This window comes from Gymnogyps californianus, chromosome 19, assembly GCF_018139145.2.
Source record: "Gymnogyps californianus isolate 813 chromosome 19, ASM1813914v2, whole genome shotgun sequence".
NCBI lineage: Eukaryota > Metazoa > Chordata > Aves > Accipitriformes > Cathartidae > Gymnogyps > Gymnogyps californianus.
Genome location: NC_059489.1, coordinates 391,579 through 416,818, shown reverse-complemented (window position 1 = coordinate 416,818; position 25,240 = coordinate 391,579). Strand labels below are relative to the sequence as shown.

Below are 25,240 nucleotides of genomic sequence, written 5' to 3'. Positions count from 1 at the left end.
CCTTCACAGCTTCCTCAAGTCAGCAGTTTCTCCTGGATTCTCTCAGCATTTTTCATGCAGGACCAAGGAGCTAGCAGCAGTGAATGCAAGAGCCCCACCTTCTGCCAGACAGAAAAACTGCTAGGAACATAACCCTGTTTGTTTTCAGGCAGACAGCGGTAAACAGCGACTTCTTCATATCCCGGGATCAAGATCCCACAGCACTAGTGAAACCAAAATTAGTCAGAGCCTCTTCAGATGAGCTAATTGGCTTCGGACGTCCGTCAGGACAGAGCGCAGCCGTCGACAGACAGCCGTGCCAATTTGAGCAGTCCCCACCCTTCCTTCTTCCCCGTGGCGCAAGGGAAAGCTTGTGCAGCCACACAGCAAACTCGGTTGGAATTTGATCCAGTTAATAACCGTTTCTGCAGGGCTATTTTCCATCCAGATCGGTTTGCTGATCCGGTTCACTATGCAGCTACAAACGCTACTATGCTGTTAGGACAGGGAGCCAGAACTGCTTAAACCGGCTCAAGCTGCGCTGCTGCTCCACATGTACAACAGCGGCTCGGGAGGCTGGATCAGAAATAAACCGGGCTCGGACGGTTCCCAGGGCAGCGGCAGGGGAGGGGGGGCACATCAGCAGCAAAGGAGGAACTGGTGACTCACTGGCACTTCCCAAGGCCGAGTGCTGCCCTCTGACACCACCCAGGAATTTGGAGGCAAGGGGACGTCCAGATAATGCCGACTGCACCGGCCGCTTTGTAAGAGCATCCCAGAGAACTCTCATCTCGCCTGATCCCCGCCACTGGCTCACAGCTCTGGGGATGAAAGACTCTGGAAACAGCCCGCTGCCTTTCAGGGGCTCGGCAGTTTGGAGATGCAGTATTTTTGATTGTTTTTTTTTTTTTTTGCTCGTGACATAACCCTGGGCTGCAGTTCACCTACAAGGCGTTAACTGTCAAGAGCAAAACCAAAGGCACGAGCAGACAGTTCCATACGCTCACAACTTCAGAAGTTTAAAAGACTCTCGCAGTCCTACACCCAGGATGCAAACAAGTTACATGGGTAAACGGGCTGCAGTCTGGCTGTAACCGCCGTCTGTGCGGTGACCCCAGCGCTGCAGCCACGGACACCGCCAAGAGCACGACCCGTCCGTACACATCACCACTCATCCCCACAGTGGAACACTACAACAGAACTATCTCTGCTCAGCAGTTACGGGACAAGAATACCCGCACTGGAAGAACGTTTGGACAACCAGAGCAACAAAGCACTCTGGACTAGACCCAAAACGCTTAAGGCAACAATTTAGCCGCTCAGCGTGACTGGGAGTTCTTCCTGTCTTAAGAAAAGGAAGTTACGACTTTCAGACTTGTTGCAAAGAGCCTACGGAGCCAGGGAAGACATGCCATCCTTCCGGCAGGGCTGTAAAGGAAGGAGGCGAACGGATACCTCCTGCAGGAGCCAAACTACAGTCTTTATGCACGTTGCGCCCGCTGCTTTAACGCGTGCCCTGCCGACAGCATTAAGGGGGACAGAGCGAGCTCTTTAATTACTCTAACACGGAAGGAAATCTACCCTGAGGAAATTGCTTCCAAGTTCCTCATTTCGTAAGTCGAAACCATTTACGGAAAATCTGTTTGACAAACGAGAGCGCTTGCACCTCCCAGCGCCCTGGAAAGCGAAGAGGGCCCAGCGTTCCTTTTCACCGCCCCCGCAGCCCAGGCAACGGGCGGAACCCGAGGGGAGGGCTCGGAGCAGCCCCGGCTCCCCCGGGGAGCACGAGCCGACCCGAACCGTCCGTGCTTCGCCCTGACCGCGGGCCTCCTGCCCCGAGAGCTCCGCTCCGCTCCGGAACGGCCCCCCGCCGGGGACAGCGGCTTTCCCCGGCCCTTAGAAGGTCGTGCAAGGGCACCCGGGACCCCGCTCCCGCACCTCGGCCGCGCCCCGGCCCTTCCCGCGGCCCGGAGCCAGCGGGGCGCGGGGCGCCCGGCCCGGCCAGGCCCCAGCGGGGCGGAGGCGCGGCCCCGCGACCGGAACACCCACCCACACCCCCCCCGGGCCTCACCGCCCCCCAGGAGCCGCCCGCCGCCGCGGCCCGGTCCCCGCCGCTCCCCCGCCCGCCCTACCGGCCCTGCTCGCTCTCCGCGCTGCGGTGACAACGCCGCCGGGATCCGCCCAGCCGCCCGCGCACCCCCGCACTTCCGGGACACGCCCGTCACTTCCCGTTATACAAGGCTGAGCCCGGTGCCTCACTTCCGGCCGCGGCCCGGCGCGCTGATTGGCCCAGGGGATACGCGCGCGATGGCGGGATGGACGATAGAGTCGGGGCGGAGGGGTAGAGCGCCGCGGGGTGGGGCGGGGCGCGGGAAGGCGCGCGCGGGCCGGGCGGGGCGGGGCGGGGCGGGGCACGGCGGGCAGGCGTCCACAGCTCTAGACACGGTTCTATTTTATTACGGCAAAGGTGAAAAAGCCACCTCGGCCCAACAGGCAACCAGTAAAATTTATCCCAAAAATAACTCGGTACAAAACAGGTCTGCTTCAGAATTAAAAAAAACCTTTACAGGAGTTTAAAACCTATCCCAGAACGTAAAAGTAAAACAAATCCCATCCTCGGTATTAGTAGCCACAGCCGCAGCCCCCGCCGGGGAGCGTGGAGCGAGATCGGAGTCCTTCCCTGCGCCCGCCGCCCGCCGCTTTAGCTGGTGTCCATCTGGAAGAGAGGAGAGGAGCCGTCACCGCGCACCACGGCACCCCACGGCACCCCTGCAGCACCCCACGGCACCCCGCCCGCCCCTCCGGAGGCAGTCCAGCCCCGGCCAACCACCGCAACTCCCCGGCGCTGCCGGACGGGGACGCGCGGGTTCGAGCCCCGGCCCGTTTGGGTGCTGGCCCGGGAGCGTCCGGCAGTGGCCGGGTGCAGCTGGCCCACCACAGCATAGCCAGGCACAACTGCGAGCCGCTCCGCTGCGCTCCCCCTCCCCCAGCCGAGTCTTTGCAAAATAGCGCTATTTACACATCCCCAGCGCCAGAGAAGACTGTTCTAAAACACCAGGTGTTCCCAGGGCAATTTTTTCTGGAATTCTGCTCATCCCACTTCTTCCGTGCTCTCGCCTCCATTTTACCCCCATTCCTACAACACTGACTGCCGTCACCGCGTACACACGTGACCTCTGTTCTCTACCGAGACTTTAACCCGGCTGCGGCACGGAGACGTGAGCTAGCTCTGAAGGCAGCAAACAACGCGCGTGGCTCCGTGCGTTACGGACTCGTATCCGCCATCAGCATCACCGACCTTTCCTCCGTCAGCATCCCGTGTCGTTATTTCGCATGTTTTTTTTTTCTTTTTGCTTTCCGTCTCTCCAGCCCATTATCTCTGTGGGTTCTGTTACGCAGCCACTGTTCACCGCAGCTGTTCCAGCTGCAGCAGAGCCTGCCCCACACCGGCCCCAGCGAGCTGGGGAGCTGGAAAAGGGGCCGTTTCTCGGCTATCAGTAACAGCAGTTGACAAAGCGTTCTGGAAAGTAAAGCCAACTACCGGACCAAGGCACTGCTGGGCTTTAGAGGGAGACTGCTTTAGGCCAATGACCTGGAAAACGCTTTCTCTTTCCTGCCGGCTCTGGGCTGCCAATGTTTCCCAGAACGAGATGCCGCGGGGAACCTGTGGACAGCGCCCAAGCAGCACTTACCCTGGCATTGTAAGCATCCAGCTGTGCATCTAGTTCTTCTGCGGAGAGCTGCTGTTTGGAAGTTCTTCCAGCTCCTCTGCCTCTCCCTCTGTTCCCGCCACGAGTACCTCGCCTGTTGCCTCCTCCACCACCAAATCCTCCTGAACCACCGCGGTTTCTGGTCATGCCACCTCTGTTTACACTGCGATTTTTAAAGAGCAACTGTTTTAGTGCATTCCGGTTAACCCAAACAGGCACGCAGAAGTTTGCCAAACGGGAGACGGATCCATGCTTCCTACACAGAGAGGGGCCAGGCACGTTCCCGCCCCGCGCCGACCGGGCACAGCGACTGCCGCGGCCGTACGGCATCTCACCTCTGCGCTGGTCTCCTCTGTGTGTCGATCTGTGACGTGACCAGCTGAATGTTCATGGGGCGCCCTGGAGGAAGAGCAGCCCGTGAGCCTGCGTGCGGGACACCGGCGCGCGGGCTGCTCCAGCTGGCCAGCAAAATACACTGCAGAGATGGCCAGGCAGACTCACCGTCCAAGGGGACTCCGTTGTACTGCTTCATCGCTTTCAGAGCGTCTGCCTTCCTTTCGAAATGCACGTCCGCTGTCCCTAGACTGCGGCCAGATCTGTCATAGTGCACGGCTGCCTTCTTCAAGGTCCCAAACTCTGCAAAGAGCTCCTGAGAAAGAGAGGGAGAAGAGCGTACACGTCCATCAGCGCTGCAAAGACCGCACAGCCAAGAGACGGCGCTGGCAGTTGCCCACACACAACCGCTCTCAGCAACCGCAGGCACTTTTCAAAACATCATTGACAACTCAGAGAAAGCACCGATGAAAGAGGGGAGCACAAGCCCATCAGAAGGATTTCAGAAAGTTGCCACAGGTGGCAAAACCAAGCAGGACTTCATATTCACCACTTGCAGGGTGCACATTTACAGCCAGCGCAGCAGACCCAAGGGATGCCAACCCGTTTCTTTTCCCAGGCAAACCGCGGGTCTTTTTGTTGAGGCTGAGTCAATGGGGTGATTATTTAGGAATAATCCAGGCCCTAATCCATTTCATAGAGGAAGAACGATCTGCATGAGCGCAGGGATTCATGAGATGATCACAGTTTCACTGTGCTGGACTTTTGGGTTTTATCTTCCCTTAAATCTTTACTAGGCCAGGTGCAATTTAAAAACACAGCCCAGTAGGAATATACCCCAAAAACTGAGATTAGGAAAAGCCTTCTACTGAAGTATGTAATTCACTGGCACGAAGGATGGAAACGAAGAGGCAGCCACGGAGCCACCAATTTTGTTTCACAGGTGCTACACTTAGGAGGTCAACAAGGACACCTCACCTTTGCGAGTTTCTGCTATACCCCGTGCCTCAAAAGCTCAGCATCTACGCCAGAGCTGCCAGGTGCCCAAAGGGACGGGCCACCTTCTACAGGATCTGCTGCAAAGCCTGACCGCCACGCAGCTGCCTCTGTGAGTTACTGCCCAAGCACCTGACGGAGCACTACGCACGTTCTTCCACTTCCTAAGCAAGCAGCACTTCAGGCAGGGCTGCAGGCCAGCTCCTCCCTTGTACTCATTCATCAGGGGTGAACGTTACACGGCACTCGATAGAAGCTTTGTGGAACAGAGCGCGCCACAGGCGAGGCGGTGCCCAGCCACTTCTCCAGAGCCACCTTCCCTTTGCACTGCAGAGGACACGGGTTCCTCCCGAGCAGCGGTGAATGCTCGGGGAGCGATGCCGCGCAGCTCCTCCGAGAGCGACGCGCGTTTGAGGTTCCTTCCAGCCAATACACCGCCCGAGCTGCGCTGTACCACGCTAATGATGCCATTAGCATAGAAATAAAGAAAGCAATCACCACATCTGAGGCAGCGCTAAATTACGGGATGGGTAGTAACAAATAGGTGCAAAGGCATTAAGTCAGCTTTGCTGCTAAATAAACCATAGGTGGAAGTTCGTCCGCACCTCAGCCCAAGCCAGCGGCGGAAAAAGCGAATCTCAGCTGCCACACAAAGCGCAGGACCTGGTTAAACTGAGGTGACTTCACGGAGCCACGTTTTACACATCGGGGCCTGACTACAGCAAACAAGAAATTTATTTAAACCAAATCTGAACTTACATGAGGGAAAGAGGTGGTTTCAAGCGCATTACCCAGTAACTAGGTGACCTGAAAAAGCTCACTTCCAATTCCCCAGGCACGGCCAGATCGGCACGTGGAGTAACTGGAATGAATTAACCGATGAAGAAAGCATAGAAGTAGTTGTCTGTTCGTCCCTGGTGAGGACGCAAGGACCAGAAGCCAATTCAAAAGGAGGCGCTTTGCAGCGTGACCGAGCCGGCAGAGCCCCCGCTGGGGACACACCTGGTATTTGCAAAGGTTTATTTCTGCACAACTCACCGCCCACTCGTGACCGTGCCCTCACAGCCGGGCGGGAGCACCACACCTCAACCCTGCCAACCCACGCAGCCACAGAGGCGGATCGCACCGTACGCCCGACTGAGAGCATCCAGCAGGTTCTCACCCAAGGCACGGCTGAAACAAGGGACACAACCCCAACAGGTAACCCAGCGAGAAGACTTAACACACCAGGTACCACAGACGCTGCGGCGTAGGGGAGCGTGCTCACCCTCACCAATAAGTCTTCCCAGTTACACCGATGGATGCGTCCGTAGGAACGCCTCGACGCTCAGCAGAACGCGGCTTTAACAAAGCTGCGCAAACAGGTCCCACAAAAACAGAGCACGCAGATGTACGCGCAGTGCTGGTATGGAATTTCTGCGGTTACACAGACCTTAAGAGTTTACACAGTTTACACTAAATTCTCTAGCCACAGCTGGACCCAGCCCAACAGCAGCATTTTCCCACACGGGCGCTGCGGCAGAGTCACTTACAACGCGATCAGCTACCGCTCTGCAGAAGACGGCGGCTTTTCCAAATTGCAGCCCCCTTGGGATCACCAGAACCGCTGCAGGACAGACGCTCGCGGCACAAACCCCGGCACCAACGCAGAGCTAATTCGCTCGGAGATCCTCCGTCCCGGGCACGGAAGGCGGCAGGACGTGCAGAGCTCCCGCGGGCGCCCGCGCGCCCGACCCCGACGCTATGAATTAAACCCCCTGCGAACGCCCCCCGCGCACCCAGCGGGGCCGCTCCCGAGCCCCCTACCTGGATGTCCGCATCCGAGACGCCGAAGTCCAGGTTCGAGACGAGCAGCTTCCCGCCGGTCTCCACGCCGGCCCCCGCCCCGAAGCCGCTGTCGAACAGGTCGTGCTGCCACTTCTCGGGGAGCTGCTTCGGCTGCAACGAGACCGGGACCTCGCTGACCGCCGCCGGGGCACCGCCGGCCACAGGCCGCCGCCGGCCGCGCCGCCCGCCCGGCCGGGAGCGGACAAAGGGCCGCCCGGCGGGCCCGCCCTCCGCCCCGCCGTCCCATCCCGCCGCCTCCGCCCGCCGCGCCGCGCCGAAGGCCCGGGCCCGGACCCCGCGGCGCCGCCGAGCTCCGCGGGCGGCCGCGCTCCCCGCCCGCCCCCGCCGCGCTCCATACCCGGCTGTAGGGCGCGGGCCGGTTCCTGCCGCCGCCCCGGGCCATCACCGGCCTGTTCCGCACGGGGCCGCCGCCTCCCGCTCGCCCGGCTCCCACGCCGCCCCGGCCGGGCCCGCCCCCGCGGGTGGCGCCGCCCCGGCCCCGGCCTCCCCGGCCGCCGCCTCGGCCGGCCCCCCGCTGGCTCCGGTTGAGCTTAATGATATCGTCCAGGGACATGTCCATCTTGTCGGCCATGATGGCGGCTCCGCTCCGGGGCCTGCACTTCCGGCCGCGCTGCGCCGACGCCGGAAGCGGAAGAGGCGGAGCCGGCGGCGAAGGCGCGGCGGCCGCGCGCGCTTGTGCGCGGGGCCTTGTGGGGCGAGGCGGGGCGGGACTTCCGGCGGGGCGGCGCGGGGCGGGGCTGGCGGCGGCGGCGGCGGCGGCGGCGCGGGCGATGCGGGTGCGGGTGCGGAGCTGGCATGGCGTCGCCTCCTGGCTGTGGGTGGCCAACGACGAGAACTGCGGGATCTGCCGGATGGCCTTCAACGGCTGCTGCCCCGACTGTGAGTGCGGCGGGGCGGGGCGGGGCGGCCCCGGGGCTGCAGCCCCCTCCTCCCCCCCGGGCCGGGCCTGACGGCCTGTCCGTGCCGCAGGCAAGGTGCCCGGCGACGACTGCCCACTGGTGTGGGGGCAGTGCTCGCACTGCTTCCACATGCACTGCATCCTCAAGTGGCTGAACTCGCAGCAGGTCCAGCAGCACTGCCCCATGTGCCGGCAGGAGTGGAAGTTCAAGGAGTGACGGCCGGGCTCCGCCGTTACACCGGCCGGCGGGGAGGGGGGGCCGGGGCCGCTCCCCCCCCCGCCCTGCCCCGCTCCCGGCCGGGCCGCCCTCAATAAACGCGCGGCCGCCACTCGCTCCTCCGGTGTCCGGTGTCCTTCGGTGCTCGGGGAGGGGGGGGGGCAGCGCCGCGGGACCTGCCTGGGGGGGCGCAAAGCGGCTCTGCCGGGCGCGGGAGGGTCGGTGTCGGGACGCGCCCCGAGCCTTACCCGGCCCCGGCGGGCAGGGCCCCTCGGCGACCCGGGGACGGCTGCGGGGCCGCCGGCGAGCACCTCCTTCCCCGCGGGCTCCGCCGCCCCGGGAGGGCGGGCCGGGGGGCGGGGGCGGGCGAGGCGGGCCCCCGCCGGGCTATAAAGGCGGCGGCGGCGGCGTCCCGGAGCGCTGCGGTCCCGCCGGCACCATGCGCGCTGCCCGGTGGCTGGGGCTGGCGCTGCTGCTCTGCCTCTGCCGCCCCGCCGAGCCCTGGTACAAGCAGGCGGCCGGGCCCCGCCACTACTCGGTGGGCAGAGCCTCGGGGCTGCTCTCCGGCCTCCGCCGCTTGCCCCACGCCCGCCGCTCCGACACCGACGGCACCGCTGAGCCCGGCCCCGGTGTGCTGCTGCCTGGCTCGGCCCGCCTGCCTGCGGAGCTCCACGCCGCGGTGAGTACCGGGGGCACGGTGGGCGCTGGGGCTGCTCCCCACGGGAGACTGGGCACGGTTTGTGCTGGGACCGGGCTCCCAGCCATGGGGACCGGGGCCCCCCCTGCCCCTGCGGCGCTCTGAGCAGCAGGAGCGGGGTCCTCCACCTGCCGGGTGCTGGGGCACAGTGGGGGCACCCCGGCTCCCCCCGCCAGTGGCAGCCAGTGCCATGTTGCCCGGGGACCCTTGTCCCCGTTGATGGTCTCCCCTGCAGGCGCTGTGCGTGACGGATGTGGCCCCCGAGCCATGGAGCTGCCGGGTGCTGCCTGGAGCCCCCGGTGCTCTCCAGTGCAAGGCGGACGTGACCGTGTCCTTGGACCCCGTGGAGTGTGCGGACGCCTGAGCCAGCACCGGTGGCTCTGTGGTGACAATAAACGTGCTTGGGCTGGCTCCATCGCGTCTGTCCTTGCAGGGGAGGGAGGTGCTGTGGGGTGGGGGGAGCCCACCCGGGTCTGGGGAGCTCAGGGCTGCTGAGCCCCCCTGCTCCCTGCAGCTCCCCCGGCTCCCCGAGCCCTGCAGGGCCGTGTCTGGGGCCGGGGGCTGCCCTAGGCCGGGCCGAACGAAGCCAGGGACGGGCTGTGCCCTGGGCAGGGGCAGGACATTGCGCTCAGGGCTCCGGGCGAGAAGGCAGCGAGTGTGTGGGGGGCAGCAGGACCGGCGGCTGGAGCTGAGCTTGGTCCCAGCCCGCAGCCGTGTGCGGACCCCTGGGTCCCCGGGGAGACGGGCAGCCCCATCCCCTGCCTCCTCGTGGGCGCCACGGCGTGGGTCCTGGTCAGCTGACTGAGCACCCACCGCCTGCTGCCCGCTTCAACTCGACCTCTGGGCTCCACCAAGCCACGGGGACCCACGACAGCACCGGCGTGGCTCCGGCCTCGCTGCCCCCGGGCCCCTGAGCGGCCGTTCCCCCCCGCCCCCGAGGCTGCTCAAACACCCGACGGAAAAAAATCACTCGCTGATGATGACCGGCAGACTGCCGCCCCGGCGGCAGCCCCAAGGGCCAGCCTGACGCCCGCGGTGGCTGCAGGGCACGGTGTGGGGAGCCAGGCTGAGCTGCGGGGAGCAGCAGGAACCGATGGGGCTTTGCTGGGTGGTGAATGACCGCAGGCGGCATGCTCCCGTCCCTGCGTCGCCCCGGCCGGGAAGGGCCCCGCTGACCCCCTGCGCTGCAGGAGGCCCAGGCGCAGCCCCCGCCTGGTACCGGGGCACCCAGGCCGTGCTCCCACAGCAGGACATGGGCTCGGTGACAAGAGCAGGGTGGCAGCAGCCCCTCAACACCAGCTGCTTCCTGGCAAAGGCACCCCCTGCCAGGCATCTGGGGGGCCACGTCCGCCCCAGGGGCGAGGCCCGGAGCGCAGCACCCAGCCCAGTCGCAGTCCCCATCCCTGTGAGGGTTGCCTCACCCGGCAAGAGGTGCTCGCCCCCGGCGGACACCGCGCTCTTTATGAAAGGAGCGCCCCCCCCCCCCCCCGCCAAGTGCCCCTGGCCGCAGCCCAGCCCCACCACGGTCCTGACGCACCATGACGCACCGCACCGCGCCACACGGGCCTTGGCGAGGCCCTCGCCTACCCCAGGGCACAGCACAGCCCAGCTGGCGGCTGCTGGTGGTCCCCGCTACGGCGGGGGTCAGCACAGCGCCATAAGCACCCGCTGGAGCTGCCGCAGGGTGCCAGCGCCTGCTGCGAAGCTCAGCCCCGTCTGTGAAATCCCACGGGCACCGCAAGTGCTCCGGCAGCTCAGGACTGGCCGGGCAGCCGCAGCAGCAGCGGCATTGCCACGCGGGTGTCCCGGGTGCAGCCCTCCTCCTGCCCGCGGTGGTAATACGCTGGCTCGGCACCAGCCACGGTCCCGGCGCTGAGCTCCTGCCTGGAGCCGCCACGCGTGGGAAGGGGCTGCAGAGCCCCAGCCCTCCCTGCGCAGCGGGACCAACACACGGCAAGGAGCTTGGTCCGGGCTTTGGCCAGGGCGGTGGCAGCTTACGGTGACCCACTGGGCATTGGGGTCCACTCACCCCATCGCCCCTTTCCGTGAATGGCTAACAGGGCCCTGGGGATGAGCCCCAGCCCCAGCTCTGCTCTGGGGGCCCTGCACCGTGGCGGGGTCTGGGCTGAAGCTGCCAGCTCCCCTCAGCAGGGTCATGGCTGCTCTTAGAAGATTGAAGGCGTGTGCTGCAACTGTTCCCAGCAAATTAGTTCCCATTAGAGAAACACTGGGCACTCACTGCAGTCTGCATCGAAAGGGAGGGGGCCTCCTTGGGATGGGTGCAGGAACCAGAGTCTTCATCTGTGCTGGGGGGGTGGAGACAAAAACACAGAAAACAAAGTCACAAGCTTGAAATTCATACCATTTTTTTTTCCCCCCTATTTTAACTCAACGCTCATTTTTGCCCCTGGGACTCACAGGTTGTCAGTAAACAGAAGCTTAGAAGAAGGGCCCAGAGGCACTTGGAGGAAGGAACATCATATGTAAAAGTTTTCAGAGTAAACTCAGAAACAGCTCTCAGAGGCCCCAAGGAACAGCAGCTCCACTGTGCTCCAGCTAGGCAAGCGAAGCTGACATTTCCACGCAAATAAGTTATACCGGCTGGCAAGCACCTGTGCACGGTGAGAGCAGAAATAAAGTACTTTTGTCATTTTTTAATCACAACAGTACCTGTTTGGGTCCCAGAGGCAGCTCATTTACATGCAAATGCTCAGCCTGGGGTAGATGTGTCACCGAGGCTGAGTTGTTTGTTTTTAATGACAAACTCTTCAGTGGTCTCTGTGGGAGGGGGCCGCACACTGCAGAGGGGTTATTTGTGTGCTCAGCAGCCAGCGGATCCCGGGAAGGGGCCGACAGCTCAGAGTCATGGCCGCTTCGGGGGCGAGGAGCAACTTTGCCAGCTCCAGGCGGCAGAGCTGAAGTACACCGAAGCAGCAGGGCTCCAGCAGGGCAGCTGGGGGCTGCCACGCAGACGGGAGCGGAGCACCAGCTCTGCCCCAGCACGATGGGGTCCCAGCACGCATGTCCCCTGTGCCCAGTGCCCGACGGCTGCTCTGCCTGCACCCCACAGTGGGCAAAGCGCTGGCCTGAGCCACTTTCCTCCGGGCCAGGACTCACCCCGCTCCTCAGCCCGCTCCCACACCCTGACTGCGGCCGGGACAAGGACAGGGCTCAGCCGGATCTCACAGACCCTCAGGGCAGCCGAGACCCCCGGCCAGCCGGTGAGGACCTCACCCCTGTTTTCCGCTGGGGTGCAGCTGAACCGGGGCAGAGCCCGCAGCACGAGGCAGCTGGCGCAGCCCGCGGAACGGCCGGTTCAGGCAGGGGCGAATCCCCGACCTGCCCAACAGCAGCAGCAGCTCTTGCCTCTGGTCAGGGAGGGAAAAGCCCTGCTCCTGGCTGGAGGGCTGCAGCAGAGCAGCCTCTACACGGCAGCGGACGAGCAGCAGCAGCAGCAAGGGCTTACCTGGACCCGCTGGGAGGGAGGTGTCTGTTCCTCAGCCCCTGGGGTGTCTCCAGCCAGGCAGGGGTGACAGCAACAGGCTTTTCACCACAGCCACCATCCTGCCAGGCAAGACAGGCATTACCTTCCTAGAGAGGAAGCATCTTCCTTCTCGACAAAAAGGGCAGCAGAAGTTTGGGATCACTCCTGCACCCCCCAGGGCTGCCCTTTCCTCTCCTCCAGCTGCAGAACTCCCCGCAGAGCATGGCCCTGCTGCTGGAGAAGAGCCCTTTTGCAGAGCACCGGCACCCTGGGGAAGGGAGAGCCCAGAGTATGATGCAGAGCGCAGCGACCAAGGCTGGGAGCTGCGAGGACCGGCCGGCCCTTCCTTGCCCTCCTGCATCCCTCCTGAGCCGGAGCGTCTGGGTCTCAGCAGCGGCCTTGGGGCTGCAAGGGACAGCTGGGAGGAGCCCAGGATGAGCGGACACACTCACGGCATCACCCGTGCTCAACGCTGCGCAGACATGGGACTGCTGTTCCTGCTGCAGGCACCCGAGGGGCTCCAGCTACATCAGGAGAGGACAGGAGCTCCGAGTTCTCCAGTCCCTCCCCCTGCCCGGTGCTCAGCGGGGAGCATTCCCACACAGGTGGGCATCTTGGCTCTTGTCACAGATGACACATTCATTACTGAAATGCCGCCAATATGCGAACACAGACTCTGGGATTAGCAACTACGCAGCTGTGAGACCCCGAGCTCCACGGCTGATCTGTCCCCACTGCAGCCCCTCCAGGCAGCAGGACGGACCCACTGCGGCTGCTCACAGACGCTGCTTTGGCATCGCGACACACCAAGCCATCAGCAGAAGAATTCAGGTTACCTCCTCCCTCCATACCCGCCATGGCTACATGCCCACCGAACTGCTGAGACACTCACCTTTCCAGTGCAAATTCTGCTGCAATTTTAGAGTCCAGAAAGCATAACACCCCAGAACACAGCAAAGCAAAGACCCCCTCATGCGGGCTAGTTCAATTTTCTAGTGAATTCAGCAAGAATTTCCTCCTACAGGAGAGCAAATGGCTTCTAGCCAGAGTGATCCCTAACCCCTGCGCCAGAACAAACCCAACGTGCCCCAGAGCTCAGGCTGGGCTGCCCAAGGGCAACGAGCTCGTTCTCCGGCCACAGCGGCCTCTCCCCGGCTCCCGTCAGAGCTCCGGGGAAAAGCTGCTGCAGAAGAGAGTCTGCAGCCAGGGGCCTGGCCCCTTTCTGCTACCTGGCCTCGAGCCCCAAAGAGACCAACACACAACTCTTCAACATTTTATTAATGATCAGCAACAAAAGTTTACAACAGAGAGGACAACAGAACCGGCGTGGAAGGACCATCCGGCACAGTGCAGGGAGCGGCCCAGGACACCCGCCACAGCACCCTGGAATGTAAGAGGCAGAAAGGGACTCAGCCCAGCACCCGTCCTCCTCAGGCCCTGCACCTCCCCGCAGGGGCACGCACGCTGCGTGTCAGCCCTCAGACCACAGCCGTGAGATTCCAGCTGACAAGGTCCCTCCCGTAGGTAACCCCTCAGGCACAAGGTGGACTCCGGCGGCAGCGGCAAGCAGGGCTCTGAGCACGGTCGACACGCAGCACCGGGTCCTGCTGCTTTGTGACAGGAAGAGCCTTTGGCAAAAGCCCCCAGGGTTCCCAGGCCTCAGAGAAACGCCTCAACCCGCCAGGGAAACCGCAGAACGAGGGTCCCTGTGCCACCAGCCACGTGCCCCTCTCGGTAGCCGCCGCGCCGCTGCCTGTTACTGGGGCAGCAAACGATGTGCTGGCACCAGCCACAGCGGAGAGAGGCTTTATCCAACTAAACCCAAAGTAGCTTGGGGTCTGGTATCTGTGCAGAGGCAGCGGCTGAGAAGAGGCAGCACGGCCAACCCCAGAGCACAGGGCCTGCTGGCACCTCCAGCAGCCGGCACACTGACGGCCCAGCGTCGCAGGAGGAACTGCGGGTGCCGTGTCCTTTCCCCGGCGGACGCCGTTCTCGCCAGTCTGTCCAGCAGCCCCCACCACCACCACCCGAAGGGCTGCTCTGGAACCCAGACTCCAGTCAGGACAGCTGAACCTGGAGGGGCAGAGGGGGCCTGGGCGGCTGCTCCATTTCCCTCCTACTAAAAGCCAGAAATGGCAGAAGGTAAAAGCACATCAACATGTTAAAACATTAGTTATAATTAAAACCAGTTTTTTTTTTCCTTTTGTCAAATCTCCTCCTGGGAAAGGGGATGGGGGCTGATTAACGGAGGAAAAACTAGGCAGCAGGATCCCTACTCATTATGTCTGCATAATTAGTGCAGGAGGAGCTAGGACAGAAGAGGGTAGGACAGCACATCCTGCATGCTGGCAGCGGTGTCCCCGCGCAGGGGTCCCCTCTCGAAGAGCTGTCTGCTCCTCAAGAGGCTGCGGCTGCGGCGCTCTGCGACCCACGCATCAGCTCTCTGCTGGCCTAGTGCTTCTCCTCTTCCAGTCTCTTCATGGCCTCCAACACAGCCAGCTCTTTTGCTTCCTTCTTCTGGTTCCTAGCTTCAAACTCCAGCCTGCATCAACCACAAAATGCCATGAGATTCTCATCCATCCATCTCTCTAGTGGACTAAAAGCACGTGGAGCAGGGGAGCACTGCCTTCTCCTACGCTGCTTTGTTCTGAGAGTGCTTCAGAAACCTCACCAGTAAGCCCCAGACTCCTCTTCGAGAGCCAGCACCCAGAGCTTCCCACAACTGTTACCATCAGTCCGAAGTCCTAGGCTCCCACACTGGTCAAACACTACTTATTTCTCCCTCTGCGGAAGACGCTGCTATTCCATGCTTGGTCTGTCCTGGGACAGACCACTTAGTGCCGTAATACCAAAATCAAATGTACCACTGACCTGAGCCAAGGTCACTGAAGGTGAAGGGCTCAGGCCTAAAAGAGCAAAGCTCTGAAAGCAGCAACATGCTTCTTTCCCCAAGAAAGCAGCAAGGAAATTTTATCATTAATAGAGGAGGAGGAAAAATAATAAAATGTGCTGTGAAGCACATTCTTACATACTAGAGTTTAGCTGTTCCTTTTCCTGTACAGTCCAGTACATCCACATTCAAGCAGCCTACCCGAGCTATGGAAGACGAAGGACCAGTTCACTGACTCTGTGCCTTTAGATAACCCCTTCTCTTCCTGTTTGATCCCATTAATTAGTCCTCAGACAAGCTGGACGGAACAGTATGCGACAGAACTGGGAGATGAAGTAAGCCAACCTGTTCTTGATGATTCTTTGCACAATTAAGTCCGTGGTGAGATTGCTGCCACTGTCCACCAGCTGGAAAATGCTGCGTCTCTTCGGTTCCTGTGAACAAACACAGCAGACTCAGCTGTGAAAAACACGCAGGACCTCTGGGTTTACAGCTCAGTAGTGAAAGCTGAGCAGAAGTCATGGCAGGTCCTATGGGCACCCAGCCAGGCACGACACAGAATGAACTCCTAGGAGGCAGAATAAATAACTGCTGAAAGCAAAGCTTCATGTATATGGGAGCTGAGCAAGGCTGCCCAGGACTGGCAAAGAGCAAAGACTACAGGATTTCTCACTCTGACATGAAAGCATCAGAAACAGGCAAAACAAAACAGTGACTACAGAATGGAGCTGTTGTGAATAATTTACAGGCTCTGCTCCAAGTAGCTACCCTCAGGGGTGGATGAAAAACAGCATCACCTGCCAAGGACCTGCTTGGGTAGCATCCTCTGCAATACAAATTCTCAGCTCAGAAATAAGAACAAGGCCATACCGTATCTATCAAATGCTGACAAAGCACAGACAACAGCAGCTAGCAGCTTACCTCGTACGGATCAGAACCATCCTTGTCTGGCACCACCTCAGTCATCCCATGACACACAAGTGTTACCTGGAGAAGGACACAAAGTCGCTGACAAGATCCAAAAGATGACAGGGACTTTCCTGCCACCACACTCACTGCAGCATAGCCTGGAGATCAGCAAAGCCACCCCTCCTGCCCCAGGCTTGGCAGTGCATCTGGAGCTCCCTGTAATCCTGCTGAGCAGGACCGTCTCTCTTCTATACCCCTGTGTTGTCCTGCCCCACTTTAGCTCCCTAAGCACATCACACACCAACATCTTCATGTCCATCTATGTGCAAAGACTCTCACCCTGAAGTGATCCAGCAGATCAGCAGTGACAGCGTAGGGGGCTCCTATCACCACTTCCGAGACATACTAGAAAAGAAACCAGGTAAGAAGTCAGATTTAAAACAAACAAACAAACAAACAAACAAACAAAACACCAACAAACCAAAACCAGAGGCCGGCCTGCTTCCTAAACAGATTTGAGCAGGTCATCTGGTTATAGAATTAGGAACTCAAATAAGGGAACAGGAAAGTGGGTTTAGCAGCCACTGCTTGTCACACAGCATCTTTTTGTTCCACTAGGAATCTTCTCCCCTGCTGCAGGAGCAGAGTTTTCTACAAGAACACGGCTGTCTTTGCATAGAGCAGAGCAGCACTCTGCAAGGCATCCTGCCTTTTCACTGCCAGTGGAACAGAGGTGGACGAGTTCAATAGCTCAGGTTAGCGAGGACGACAGAGGAGCCTAGTGATTCCTCCTGAGAGCACACCAGCACCTCTGGCAGCCTAAAGTGATCAGTCTTGTCTTTGCCTTCTCAGTGCACACCAAAGAACTCATGCAAGATTGCTGGCTACAGATGAACACCACCCAGCTCCAGGCAATTTCTGCAACAGTGCAGAGGCACCTACCCGACAGGCACTTACCCTACAGGCCAAGACACTGAGTGTTCTCTCATGGATGTTCATGATGGGATAGTTCTTCCCTTTGTAGCGATTTACTTCCTAAGGCAAAGCACCAGGCACAATTAGAAGAGAGACAAAGCAACCCCCTTTCCCTCTCACTTTCTCCCAACATGAAAATCCTGTTGCCCTGGTTTTCGGCTGGGATAGAGTTAATTTTTCTTAGTAGCTGGTACAGTGTGTTTTGGATTTAGTGTGAGAATACTGTCGATAACACACTGATGGTTTAGCTGTTGCTAAGTAGCGCTTATCCTAAGCCAAGGATTTTTCAGTTTCCCATGCTCTGCCAGCAAGCAGGTGTGCAAGGAGCTGGGAGGGAGCATGGCCAGGGAGCTGACCTGAACTAGCCAAAGGGGTGTTCCATAGCATGGAACATCATGCCCAGTATATAAACTGGGGGGAGTTGACCATGAGGGGCAGATCGCTGCTGGGGCATCAGTCAGCGGGTGGTGAGCAACTGCATTGTGCATCACTTGTCTTTTCTTGGGTTTCATTTCTCTCTCTCTTTGTTATATACCTTTTCATTACAATTGTTGGCTGGGGTCAAACCACGACACCTGTATTGGCCAATATATCCCCTTCCTGTCTCCCAGAGCACAGCCTGCTTGTTTCAGAAAGAACAGAGGCCAAGCTGCTCTGTCTTTGGACAACGTTATATACAGACCTGATCAAAGTGCAGCCCAGCAATGATGTACGGCTTCTCTGCCAGCTGGTGAACCTTCTCCAGGAAATCCACATGCCCAATATCTGTAGACCTGTTTAAGGAACTGAAGCTAACATGGAAAACAGGGAAAGGAAGACAGTAACACATACACTGAAAAAGCACAGTGGGAGACAGGAATCCCAAGGATGTTATTTTTGCATTACTCGTTGCCTATGTCCTAAGAACAGTTGCCTCCTTCCTCCTCAGGCTCCACAGGTTCTGGGCAACAGCCAGACACCTTTTCAGCTCCACCTCACATGGACTCAACTTTGCCTCTGTCCAGAATCTCTACCTGTTTCGGGTGTTCTGGCACAAAGCCTCACAGCCTGTCCCAGGGATGAGGGGTCTGCTCCAGACGCCCTGTGCAGTCACTTGGTCTATGACAGCCAGTCCTCAAGAGGGACTGGAGTGTGATGACTAGAGCATGGAGAGTATCCAGCTGTCCTCCTGAAATCCTCCAACAGCCACAAATCTCTCTAGAGAGGAGCTATAGCTCCTTTCTCAGTGTCCTGTGACTAAGACAGTGTCAGTAAGAACTCCTGCCTCCTCCCTCACATGCACACCTACAGAAAAGAAAAGAAGGAGGGGAAAAAAAAAAAAAAAAAAGAAGAGGCAAATATCCTAGTCTACTGCCTCAAAACATGAAAACATCAAACAGAGACCAACCTACTTTCTTGACAAAACATAATCAAGGATACGGAACAGGTCGAAGGCTCCAGCCACGTAGATGATAGTGTCTCCTGGCTGTGGTTCCTTCCCTGATGCAAACTGGATGATCTTCTGAGATGTCTGTAGGAACTGCGAGACACCAGTCCAGGGACTGTGACCTTTTGGCCCCTGGGAAAACACACACCACATACACGTTTCCTTTTCAGGCTGCAGGAGGGGGTTTGGACAACACACAGAATGCAGCTGCAGGCAGTTTGCTAGCAAGTATCACAACTCTTAGCAGCCTGGACGTTCTACATTTCCGGAATGAAATATTTATGCAATCTCACAAAAGCCCTTTTTGCTCTGTCAAACACAGTCTAAATCTTCCCCTCAACAGCCAGCTAAGGAGACACCGAGAAGAAAGCTCAGGAGGGAGGAAGGCAACAGGGCAGTCTCGGATTTCCAGGAGAGGCAAGGCTTACTAAGGGAGACAACACACAACCTACCTACGCTCTTCTCAAGCCTTAAGGCAGCCTACCCATTCACCTGGCCGATGGCATGCCAAGCTGGGAGGGGATCACCCACAGCTCCAGCAAGGGCCAGATCCCAGCGCTGGTGAAAGCAAAGACACAGCTTTATCCCCACCATGTGGCAGTTCTGGAAACAGCCACCGAGTCACCCGCTCCGCTCCCCGAAAGCCAGCTGCTCCACAAGACTTGAAAGAACAAAGACGAGACCAGGGCAAGCCATACAGCCGGCGGCATGCAGAAGGGGGGCTCAGCTGACGGGGTCATGCAGGGTACCTGGTGCCCAGATATTCTCCCCAGATCCAAGCACCAGGAAACAGCCATGCTGGAGCAACAGGCCCCGTAAAGCCTGCTCAAAAAACCCAGCACGGTGGGGAACAAAGAGGATGATTCAGCCTGGTCAGCAAACCCCTGTGAGTAAGAGAGATTTACTCAAGCTGTAGGTCCAGGTGCTCATTAATCAAGGACAATCCAACACCCAGGGGAAAAAAAGGAGCTGATGGCTTTTTAGAGGTAGCCCAAGACGTGAGCCGGACACAACGGCAGGGAACCCACGGAGGACTGCTCTGCTGCTTGAAGACCAGGCATGTGAATTCTGCAGTACAGCATGCTAGCTACGTGCCTGCTACACAAACGCTTCCCAGACCTAATGCAACACCTTTAAAAACATGAGCACTAAAACGAGCATCCACAGAGGCTGTCCCTAAGCTGGAGCTGCAGGCACTTGGGTCCCAAAGGAAGCAGCGATAAAGAATTTACAAGCAAGCCAGAAAAACAGCAAAGGCTCCATGGGTGCAGCAGCTCTACGGCACCGCTGAAGGACAGTTCACTCGCTGGCCCTGTGCGGCCACACCTGCCTATTTCACTGACTACGGTAGCTACTTTATGGGGGCAGCAGACATTTACTGAGGTTACTGCTAAATGTGGGGCAAAAAACAAGCCTGCAACACAGGCCAGAAAGCACATTTGGAATCCTTCTCAGACAGGACAACAACCAGACGTCCACGACCAGAACTCACATTACCTTCCCAAAGTTGTCAGTGTGCTTCCGATAGTCTAGGTCCTCATCCTGAAGGGAGATAAAGAGTCAAAATGTTTAAGCACTCACATAGCTCATCCAACCAAGAGTATGCTTGTGCGTGGCAGAAGTGCTGGGAAGTCCAGGCTCAGACTGCACACCATTGATCCCTGGCACGGAATGCTGACAAACTAGTTAATACCTAAACCAGAGTCGTGTCCCAGCATGAGTCACATGAAACGTGTCCTTATCTGATCCCAGCCTGGCACCACACAGTGACGGAGGTTCTTGCCCAACCTGCAGACCTCATAGCGTTGCACACCTATGTCCTCCCTCAACTACGCAAGTCCCTAACAGCACAGCATCCCTCCTTCTTCCAAAGACACTCCACTAGAGATGGGCTCAGATCTCTGCAGACAGCTAGCAGCACTGTGCCAGATCTTGGTGTGAACTTACATATTACGGCTAAGCCAATCTAACAGCTCAGCACACTAAAAGATCTCCCTCTACCCTGGAATTCTGGGTCCCTTGTCTTGTCTCTGCTGTTATCTAGGTGATTCCATTCACTGGATTGCTTGTTTACCAAGTCAACGCAACTCATTAACCAACATAAAACTACTTCCTTTATTTTCCTTTGGTTAGGTTAGCTATCTATCAGGTAGTGAGCTGAGGAGACTCAAGAAAGGTCTGATAAGACTAGAGACAGCAGAAGGTAGAAGCATGCAGCTCAGTGGGAAGGAAGAGGACTTTCCAGTTCTGGCAGCACTGGGCTGATAGATCAATGTGGCTGCACTATGTGGTTTCACACTCGGAGAAGCCACAGGCTAGCCTGTAGTTCCCATAATGTTCCTGAAGCCCGCGCCAATCACGAGGGATCGAAGCTTTTATCCCTCCACACCTTTCCAAAGCAGCATTGGCTGAGATCACACTGCGATCTCAGACAGACTGAAGCAAACATAAGCAGGTTGGTTTGCTGCCACTGATATAGCTTGCCAGTTCTCCATGCACCTAGGAGCCAGACCCAGGAGCTCTACTGCCATTTGGGACAGCAAAAGGAAAGAGCTGGCATATGCCCTGGACTCCAAACTCCCACCCAAAGCCCTCTGACTCACTATGTTGCTGTGGTGAGCCTTAGTCATGAGCAGCATGCGGCCAACGAGGTCAGTAGTGGACACACCTTGGGTGCGTTTGCATTCCCTGCAGGGAGACAAGCAAAGGATAAAGCAGAAGCCACAGAGCATATGCCTCTTTCTTTTCCACCATTACCCCAGGAACACCTGTGACACCTGATAAATCCAAACCAGGGGCCGTCCTGAGAAAGTCTTCCTTCTAACTGCTCTTGATATGAACTATAGCATTCATTTGCTGAGCCTCTGCATCTTCTTCACACCACAGCAACTGCTCACGGGAGGAAAACTTACCTTGCACAGACTTCCCAACAGAGCCAACTCCCAGTGAGGCTTCAAGACCAGAACTAGCATCTGCCAGGATCAGGAAGGCCCCGCCAGCCAGTTGCTAGTCTGCAACACTTCCCAGAAGCCAAAATGGTGGGAGCAACTGAAGCTCTGACACACGTTACAGCAAAATTAAGCGTGACCTGAAGATAGCTGTGTTTCATCTGACTTCCCTTCAGGGCACGAACTCCCAGAAACTCTGCCCGAAACAGGATAAGAAGGTAAGCAGCAACAGGTTACCTGTATCGCCCCGCGGTCTTCACTTCCTCATAGGTATCCTTGCCATCTATCGTTAAGGTGATGTCATCTGCAGAGAGAGAAAAGCCTCAGAACCGCGCCCCAAGCCTTCCTGCACAAAAGCTGTTTTAGAATGGCAGCAGCAGCAGCTGAACAGGTCCAGCACACACGCCAGACTAGAACTCCTGCAATCCGAATCCCTGTGCATACATGGGGGATACATCCTGCATCCCATGGAAATGCCAGGGGTTTGCAAGACTACCCTATCTGCGGAGACAAGCATATTCCTGGATGCTAAACACCATTAGCCATTTGGTCCACTGTTTTTTAGATAGTCTGTAAAATCTGAGCTGGTTGCCCTTGCAGTGAATCCAGCAGCAGGCAGGACTGAATTATTGTCTGAATGACAATAAAAAGCTACCATCAGTCTCAGTGTTAAAAAGCACCTTAACTTCTCTAGGACTGGTTTTAGCCGTTGGTTCACAGTACAACTTTTTCAGTCAATTAAACAGTCCTCCAACAGCCAGTTCTTCCCCTCAGTGATGGCGCTTCTATAGCGGCATCACGCTACCCTTCTACAGAGTTAACTCCGGTTCATCTTTGGCATGGTTCCCAACTCACTCTACAAAACCACCTCTCGCCTACTTTTAGTGATAGTATAAAATCTTCACAAGCAAAAACCTAAGCTGGCTTTCATTTGGCAAAACAGCCAGTTTACAGTGCGGGCGCTGGCAGTTCACGAGCGCTCGCTCTCTCTCAGGGTCAGGTCGCACACTCAGGGAAGCAGAGGAGTTGTTCTAAAACCCCACACCCTCACCTCAGGGCACAGGGACAGAAGAGAACACACGGCAAGCACAGCTCTGCGTGCCAGGAGAGAGGCAGAAACAGCAGGTTTGCTGTCTGTCACCTTCCCAGTTAAGCTCGGCTATTTCAAAACTTATCTTTTTTATAAACATAACCCAGCAAAACTGCAGCGTGCAAGGGTATTGTTCAGGTAGAAGTACTGAATGATTTGGCAGAGGGGATAAACGCAGGGCAACTGGAGCAAAGGCCACGAGTGCTTCTCTGTTGCCATAATCCCTCACCAAGTCTCATAAGGGGTCACGTAGCCCGAACACATTCAGGGCAGGCAATTAAGTTAACAAGGAATTTGATAATCACCCTGTCCACGTGAAAAAACGTATCTATCTTATAGAAGACTAACGATTTATTTACATTTAATGAAATACTTGGCTTATCGATAGCAGGTGGCTGGGATCAGATGAGGAAGGATACGTGAAATGAGTGCAAAGACTACTCCTGATTAAACTAACGAAACACCTTCAGAGGGGTAGGGAGGAGGTGCTGAGGCTGAATGAACATGACAAGCAGTCCCAGGAAGGGACAGAGTACAAAAGCAAGAATGTTTCCTCAACACCGGTTCTCTTCAGTGACTGTAAACTGAAAAGTGTTCATAATAAGAACCAGGTCTCTGACCACACAGTCAGCTAAGCCCTTGAACAGCTTATCAGCTGGATGAAGAGAGAGCAGCTTTTCAGATCTGATCTCATCCCAGGATAAATAGATATAAACATGATTGTATTTCTGCACACTTACCTTTTTAACAGCGTTTTTCACGTTTAAGTTTTGTAAATTACTTTCTCCTACGTACAAATTTCTGCTGGTGCCACGGGCAGCCTCAGGATAATTGTCAGACAACGCGTTTCACCTTTGTAAGTGAAAGAGCTGCTTAAAACCAAGGGATCTGGCCACTCGTAGGGTGCCTAGCACACAGACGTATTTCTCCAGAATACCGGAACAGAAGCAGCCATACCGCCCAGCGCAGGGTGGTAAGGCAGACCTCTGTACCCGCTGATGGCCAGCGCTGGCCAGAACATTCCTCAGCATCAAGCCCCGGAGGGCCTGTGTTAATACAACTATCGCCTCAGAATACCACTCACCACCGTGCACGCAGAAGTCACAGTTATATTTGTCCAGGGTTTCCAGTGTGGTGACATAGGGAGCTCCTGGAGCAATCTCATCCACCCACTTGATGGCTTGCACCATTTTGTACCTCTCCTCCTGTGTAAAGACAGGGGGGCCCTTGTGCTTGGCAATCTCCTCTGGGCGAGAAACAGAAAAACCCAGTTAGAAGCATGTACTGCAGCTACGAAGACCTACAGGAGTCTCACTCATTTCATGGGTAAGTGAACTTCACTGTGGGCCTAAACTCAGCTTGAAATTGGTTTGTGGTAGAGAAGGAGGGCCGAGCTAGCTCAGAAAGGATTTTAATTCAGTTGCATTTCCTAAGTGCGTAACGAGGGCCCTGGGATTCACTCAGAAGGCAAAAGGCGTCAGTGCCTCCCTGTACCCAGACAGCTCCTACTGGGGGGACCACCTGGGCCTCCTGGCAGCCCCCGAGGGGAAAATCCCCTTTTAAGCAATAGCTTCATGCTACGCTTGGTTCATGCTAGAAACTATGCATACATAAACCAATTTAAAATCCATCTTCACACGCAAGGACTAGTTCTCAGCACTTAACTTTCAGATGGGCTTGAAATGAATTTTCTCCACACAGTAATTTGTTTTGGAATATCAGTTCTGCAGTTTGCACCAGCAAAACCAGACTGATTTTCAACTGGTTCAACTGTTTTTACAGCGCAGAATACAGATCACCCCTCAAACGAAGCCTGCAAGCTCTGCAGTACCTAACCCTCACTCTGGAAAGCGTGAAAGAGGTGACTCCACTCCCTTACCCAGGGAAGATACTTTTCTTTTGGAGGCTGCTGCTCCCTGAGGAGATGCAGGAAGAAGCCTGCTCTGCATCAGGCTATCTCCGTTCTCTTGGGGTTAACGTTGCTGGGCGATTCTAGAGGCAGCATGAGGTGAAAAGCTGAGAAAACCTCTTACCATCTGTGTGGACTCCAACAATCAGATAATCTCCCATGGCCCGAGCCTGGCGCAGCTGGTTCGAGTGGCCATAGTGCACCATGTCATAGCTAGAAAGACAACGGTCCCGGTTCAGACTGGGGACACGAGGATGCACTTTGCTGGGAAGCTGCAGGAGGTGACCTTCCCCACGGGCTCAAAGGTTTAAAGTCTCTCTGTTATCCGCTACTACGCAGCACTGCCGCGTTTACAGCTAGTTCACCGGGGGCAGGCGGCAGCGCTCCATCACGCTGCCATAAGCCCGCCCCAGCCGCGGCCGGAGAGCCGGCTGCCGGCCGGGGCCGGGCGGCACCGCCGTCCCCGCCGCCGGCCCGGGAGGTGCCGGCCGCAGCCCCGGGCGCTCGGGACGGCCCCGCCGGCAGCGCGGGCGAACAGGGGCACGGGTGGCACGGCCCAGCCCGGCCCGGCGGCTCCGCCGAGGCCCGCGGGGCGGCGGAGCCCGAGGGCGCTCCCGGCTCCGGAGCGGTCACGTCCTGCTGCCGCAGGCACCGGCGCTACGCGGCAGCTCCGCGGGGAGGGACCAGCCCCGGGGCCCGGCCCGCCGCCGAGCCCAGCCGCGCCGCGGTCAGAGAGGAGCCGGAGGCAGCAGCGCAGCCAACACGGTTTATTTCTGCGGGCGCCGCGCCGGCCCGCCCGCCCGCCACACTCACCATCCGTCGCACCAGACGCGCACGGGCCGCCGCGTCGCCGCGCCGCCCGCCCCGGGGCCGCCGCCGCCCGCCGCCGCCGCCCCGTTGCGCAGCATGGCCGCGCTGTTCACCGGCGGCG

General features: G+C 58.0%; 4 protein-coding genes across 7 annotated transcripts; 2 read left to right on the top strand and 2 right to left on the bottom strand.

Annotated features, from left to right (window-relative positions):
- Positions 1–2,414: 2,414 nt before the first annotated feature.
- ALYREF (Aly/REF export factor) lies at positions 2,415–7,454 on the bottom strand. Its single transcript, XM_050908421.1, has 6 exons — positions 7,204–7,454; positions 6,825–6,956; positions 4,191–4,338; positions 4,025–4,088; positions 3,672–3,852; positions 2,415–2,695 (listed from the first exon to the last, which is right to left on the bottom strand). The coding sequence occupies exons 1-6, from the start codon at positions 7,435–7,437 to the stop codon at positions 2,681–2,683; spliced, it is 774 nt and encodes a 257-aa protein (XP_050764378.1). The 5' UTR covers positions 7,438–7,454; the 3' UTR covers positions 2,415–2,680.
- A 182-nt stretch (positions 7,455–7,636) lies between these two features.
- ANAPC11 (anaphase promoting complex subunit 11) lies at positions 7,637–8,008 on the top strand. Its single transcript, XM_050908558.1, has 2 exons — positions 7,637–7,745; positions 7,836–8,008. The coding sequence occupies exons 1-2, from the start codon at positions 7,637–7,639 to the stop codon at positions 7,979–7,981; spliced, it is 255 nt and encodes an 84-aa protein (XP_050764515.1). The 3' UTR covers positions 7,982–8,008.
- Positions 8,009–8,420: 412 nt separating this feature from the next.
- Positions 8,421–9,081, top strand: NPB (neuropeptide B). Its single transcript, XM_050908622.1, has 2 exons — positions 8,421–8,660; positions 8,914–9,081. The coding sequence occupies exons 1-2, from the start codon at positions 8,421–8,423 to the stop codon at positions 9,040–9,042; spliced, it is 369 nt and encodes a 122-aa protein (XP_050764579.1). The 3' UTR covers positions 9,043–9,081.
- Positions 9,082–13,423: 4,342 nt separating this feature from the next.
- Positions 13,424–25,217, bottom strand: PCYT2 (phosphate cytidylyltransferase 2, ethanolamine). 4 transcript variants are annotated; one of them, XM_050908494.1, is made up of 13 exons: positions 25,123–25,217; positions 24,434–24,522; positions 23,485–23,646; positions 21,548–21,614; positions 20,966–21,050; positions 19,860–19,904; positions 18,356–18,494; positions 17,619–17,701; positions 16,919–16,996; positions 16,301–16,366; positions 15,974–16,039; positions 15,398–15,486; positions 13,424–14,704 (listed from the first exon to the last, which is right to left on the bottom strand). In XM_050908494.1, the coding sequence occupies exons 1-13, from the start codon at positions 25,215–25,217 to the stop codon at positions 14,614–14,616; spliced, it is 1,155 nt and encodes a 384-aa protein (XP_050764451.1). In that variant the 3' UTR covers positions 13,424–14,613. The 4 variants fall into 4 exon arrangements, with proteins under 4 accessions (XP_050764451.1, XP_050764452.1, XP_050764455.1 ...); XM_050908495.1 differs by lacking the exon at positions 15,974–16,039; XM_050908498.1 differs by lacking the exon at positions 23,485–23,646.
- Positions 25,218–25,240: the final 23 nt, after the last annotated feature.

Excerpts from the sequence above, each read along its gene's own strand:
- ALYREF (XM_050908421.1), bottom strand. The coding sequence starts at position 7,437 with ATGGCCGACAAGATGGACATGTCCCTGGACGATATCATTAAGCTCAAC. Across the intron at positions 4,339-6,824 it reads TCTCGGATGCGGACATCCAG|GAGCTCTTTGCAGAGTTTGG; the intron begins GTAGGGGGCTCG and ends TCTCTTTCTCAG. Across the intron at positions 3,853-4,024 it reads CAGAGGAGACCAGCGCAGAG|TGTAAACAGAGGTGGCATGA; the intron begins GTGAGATGCCGT and ends TAAAAATCGCAG.
- ANAPC11 (XM_050908558.1), top strand. The coding sequence starts at position 7,637 with ATGCGGGTGCGGGTGCGGAGCTGGCATGGCGTCGCCTCCTGGCTGTGG. Across the intron at positions 7,746-7,835 it reads CAACGGCTGCTGCCCCGACT|GCAAGGTGCCCGGCGACGAC; the intron begins GTGAGTGCGGCG and ends TCCGTGCCGCAG.
- NPB (XM_050908622.1), top strand. The coding sequence starts at position 8,421 with ATGCGCGCTGCCCGGTGGCTGGGGCTGGCGCTGCTGCTCTGCCTCTGC. Across the intron at positions 8,661-8,913 it reads CTGCGGAGCTCCACGCCGCG|GCGCTGTGCGTGACGGATGT; the intron begins GTGAGTACCGGG and ends TCTCCCCTGCAG.
- PCYT2 (XM_050908494.1), bottom strand. The coding sequence starts at position 25,217 with ATGCTGCGCAACGGGGCGGCGGCGGCGGGCGGCGGCGGCCCCGGGGCG. Across the intron at positions 16,040-16,300 it reads ATCTGCTGGATCACTTCAGG|GTAACACTTGTGTGTCATGG; the intron begins GTGAGAGTCTTT and ends GTCCTTCTCCAG. Across the intron at positions 15,487-15,973 it reads ATGGTTCTGATCCGTACGAG|GAACCGAAGAGACGCAGCAT; the intron begins GTAAGCTGCTAG and ends GTTTGTTCACAG.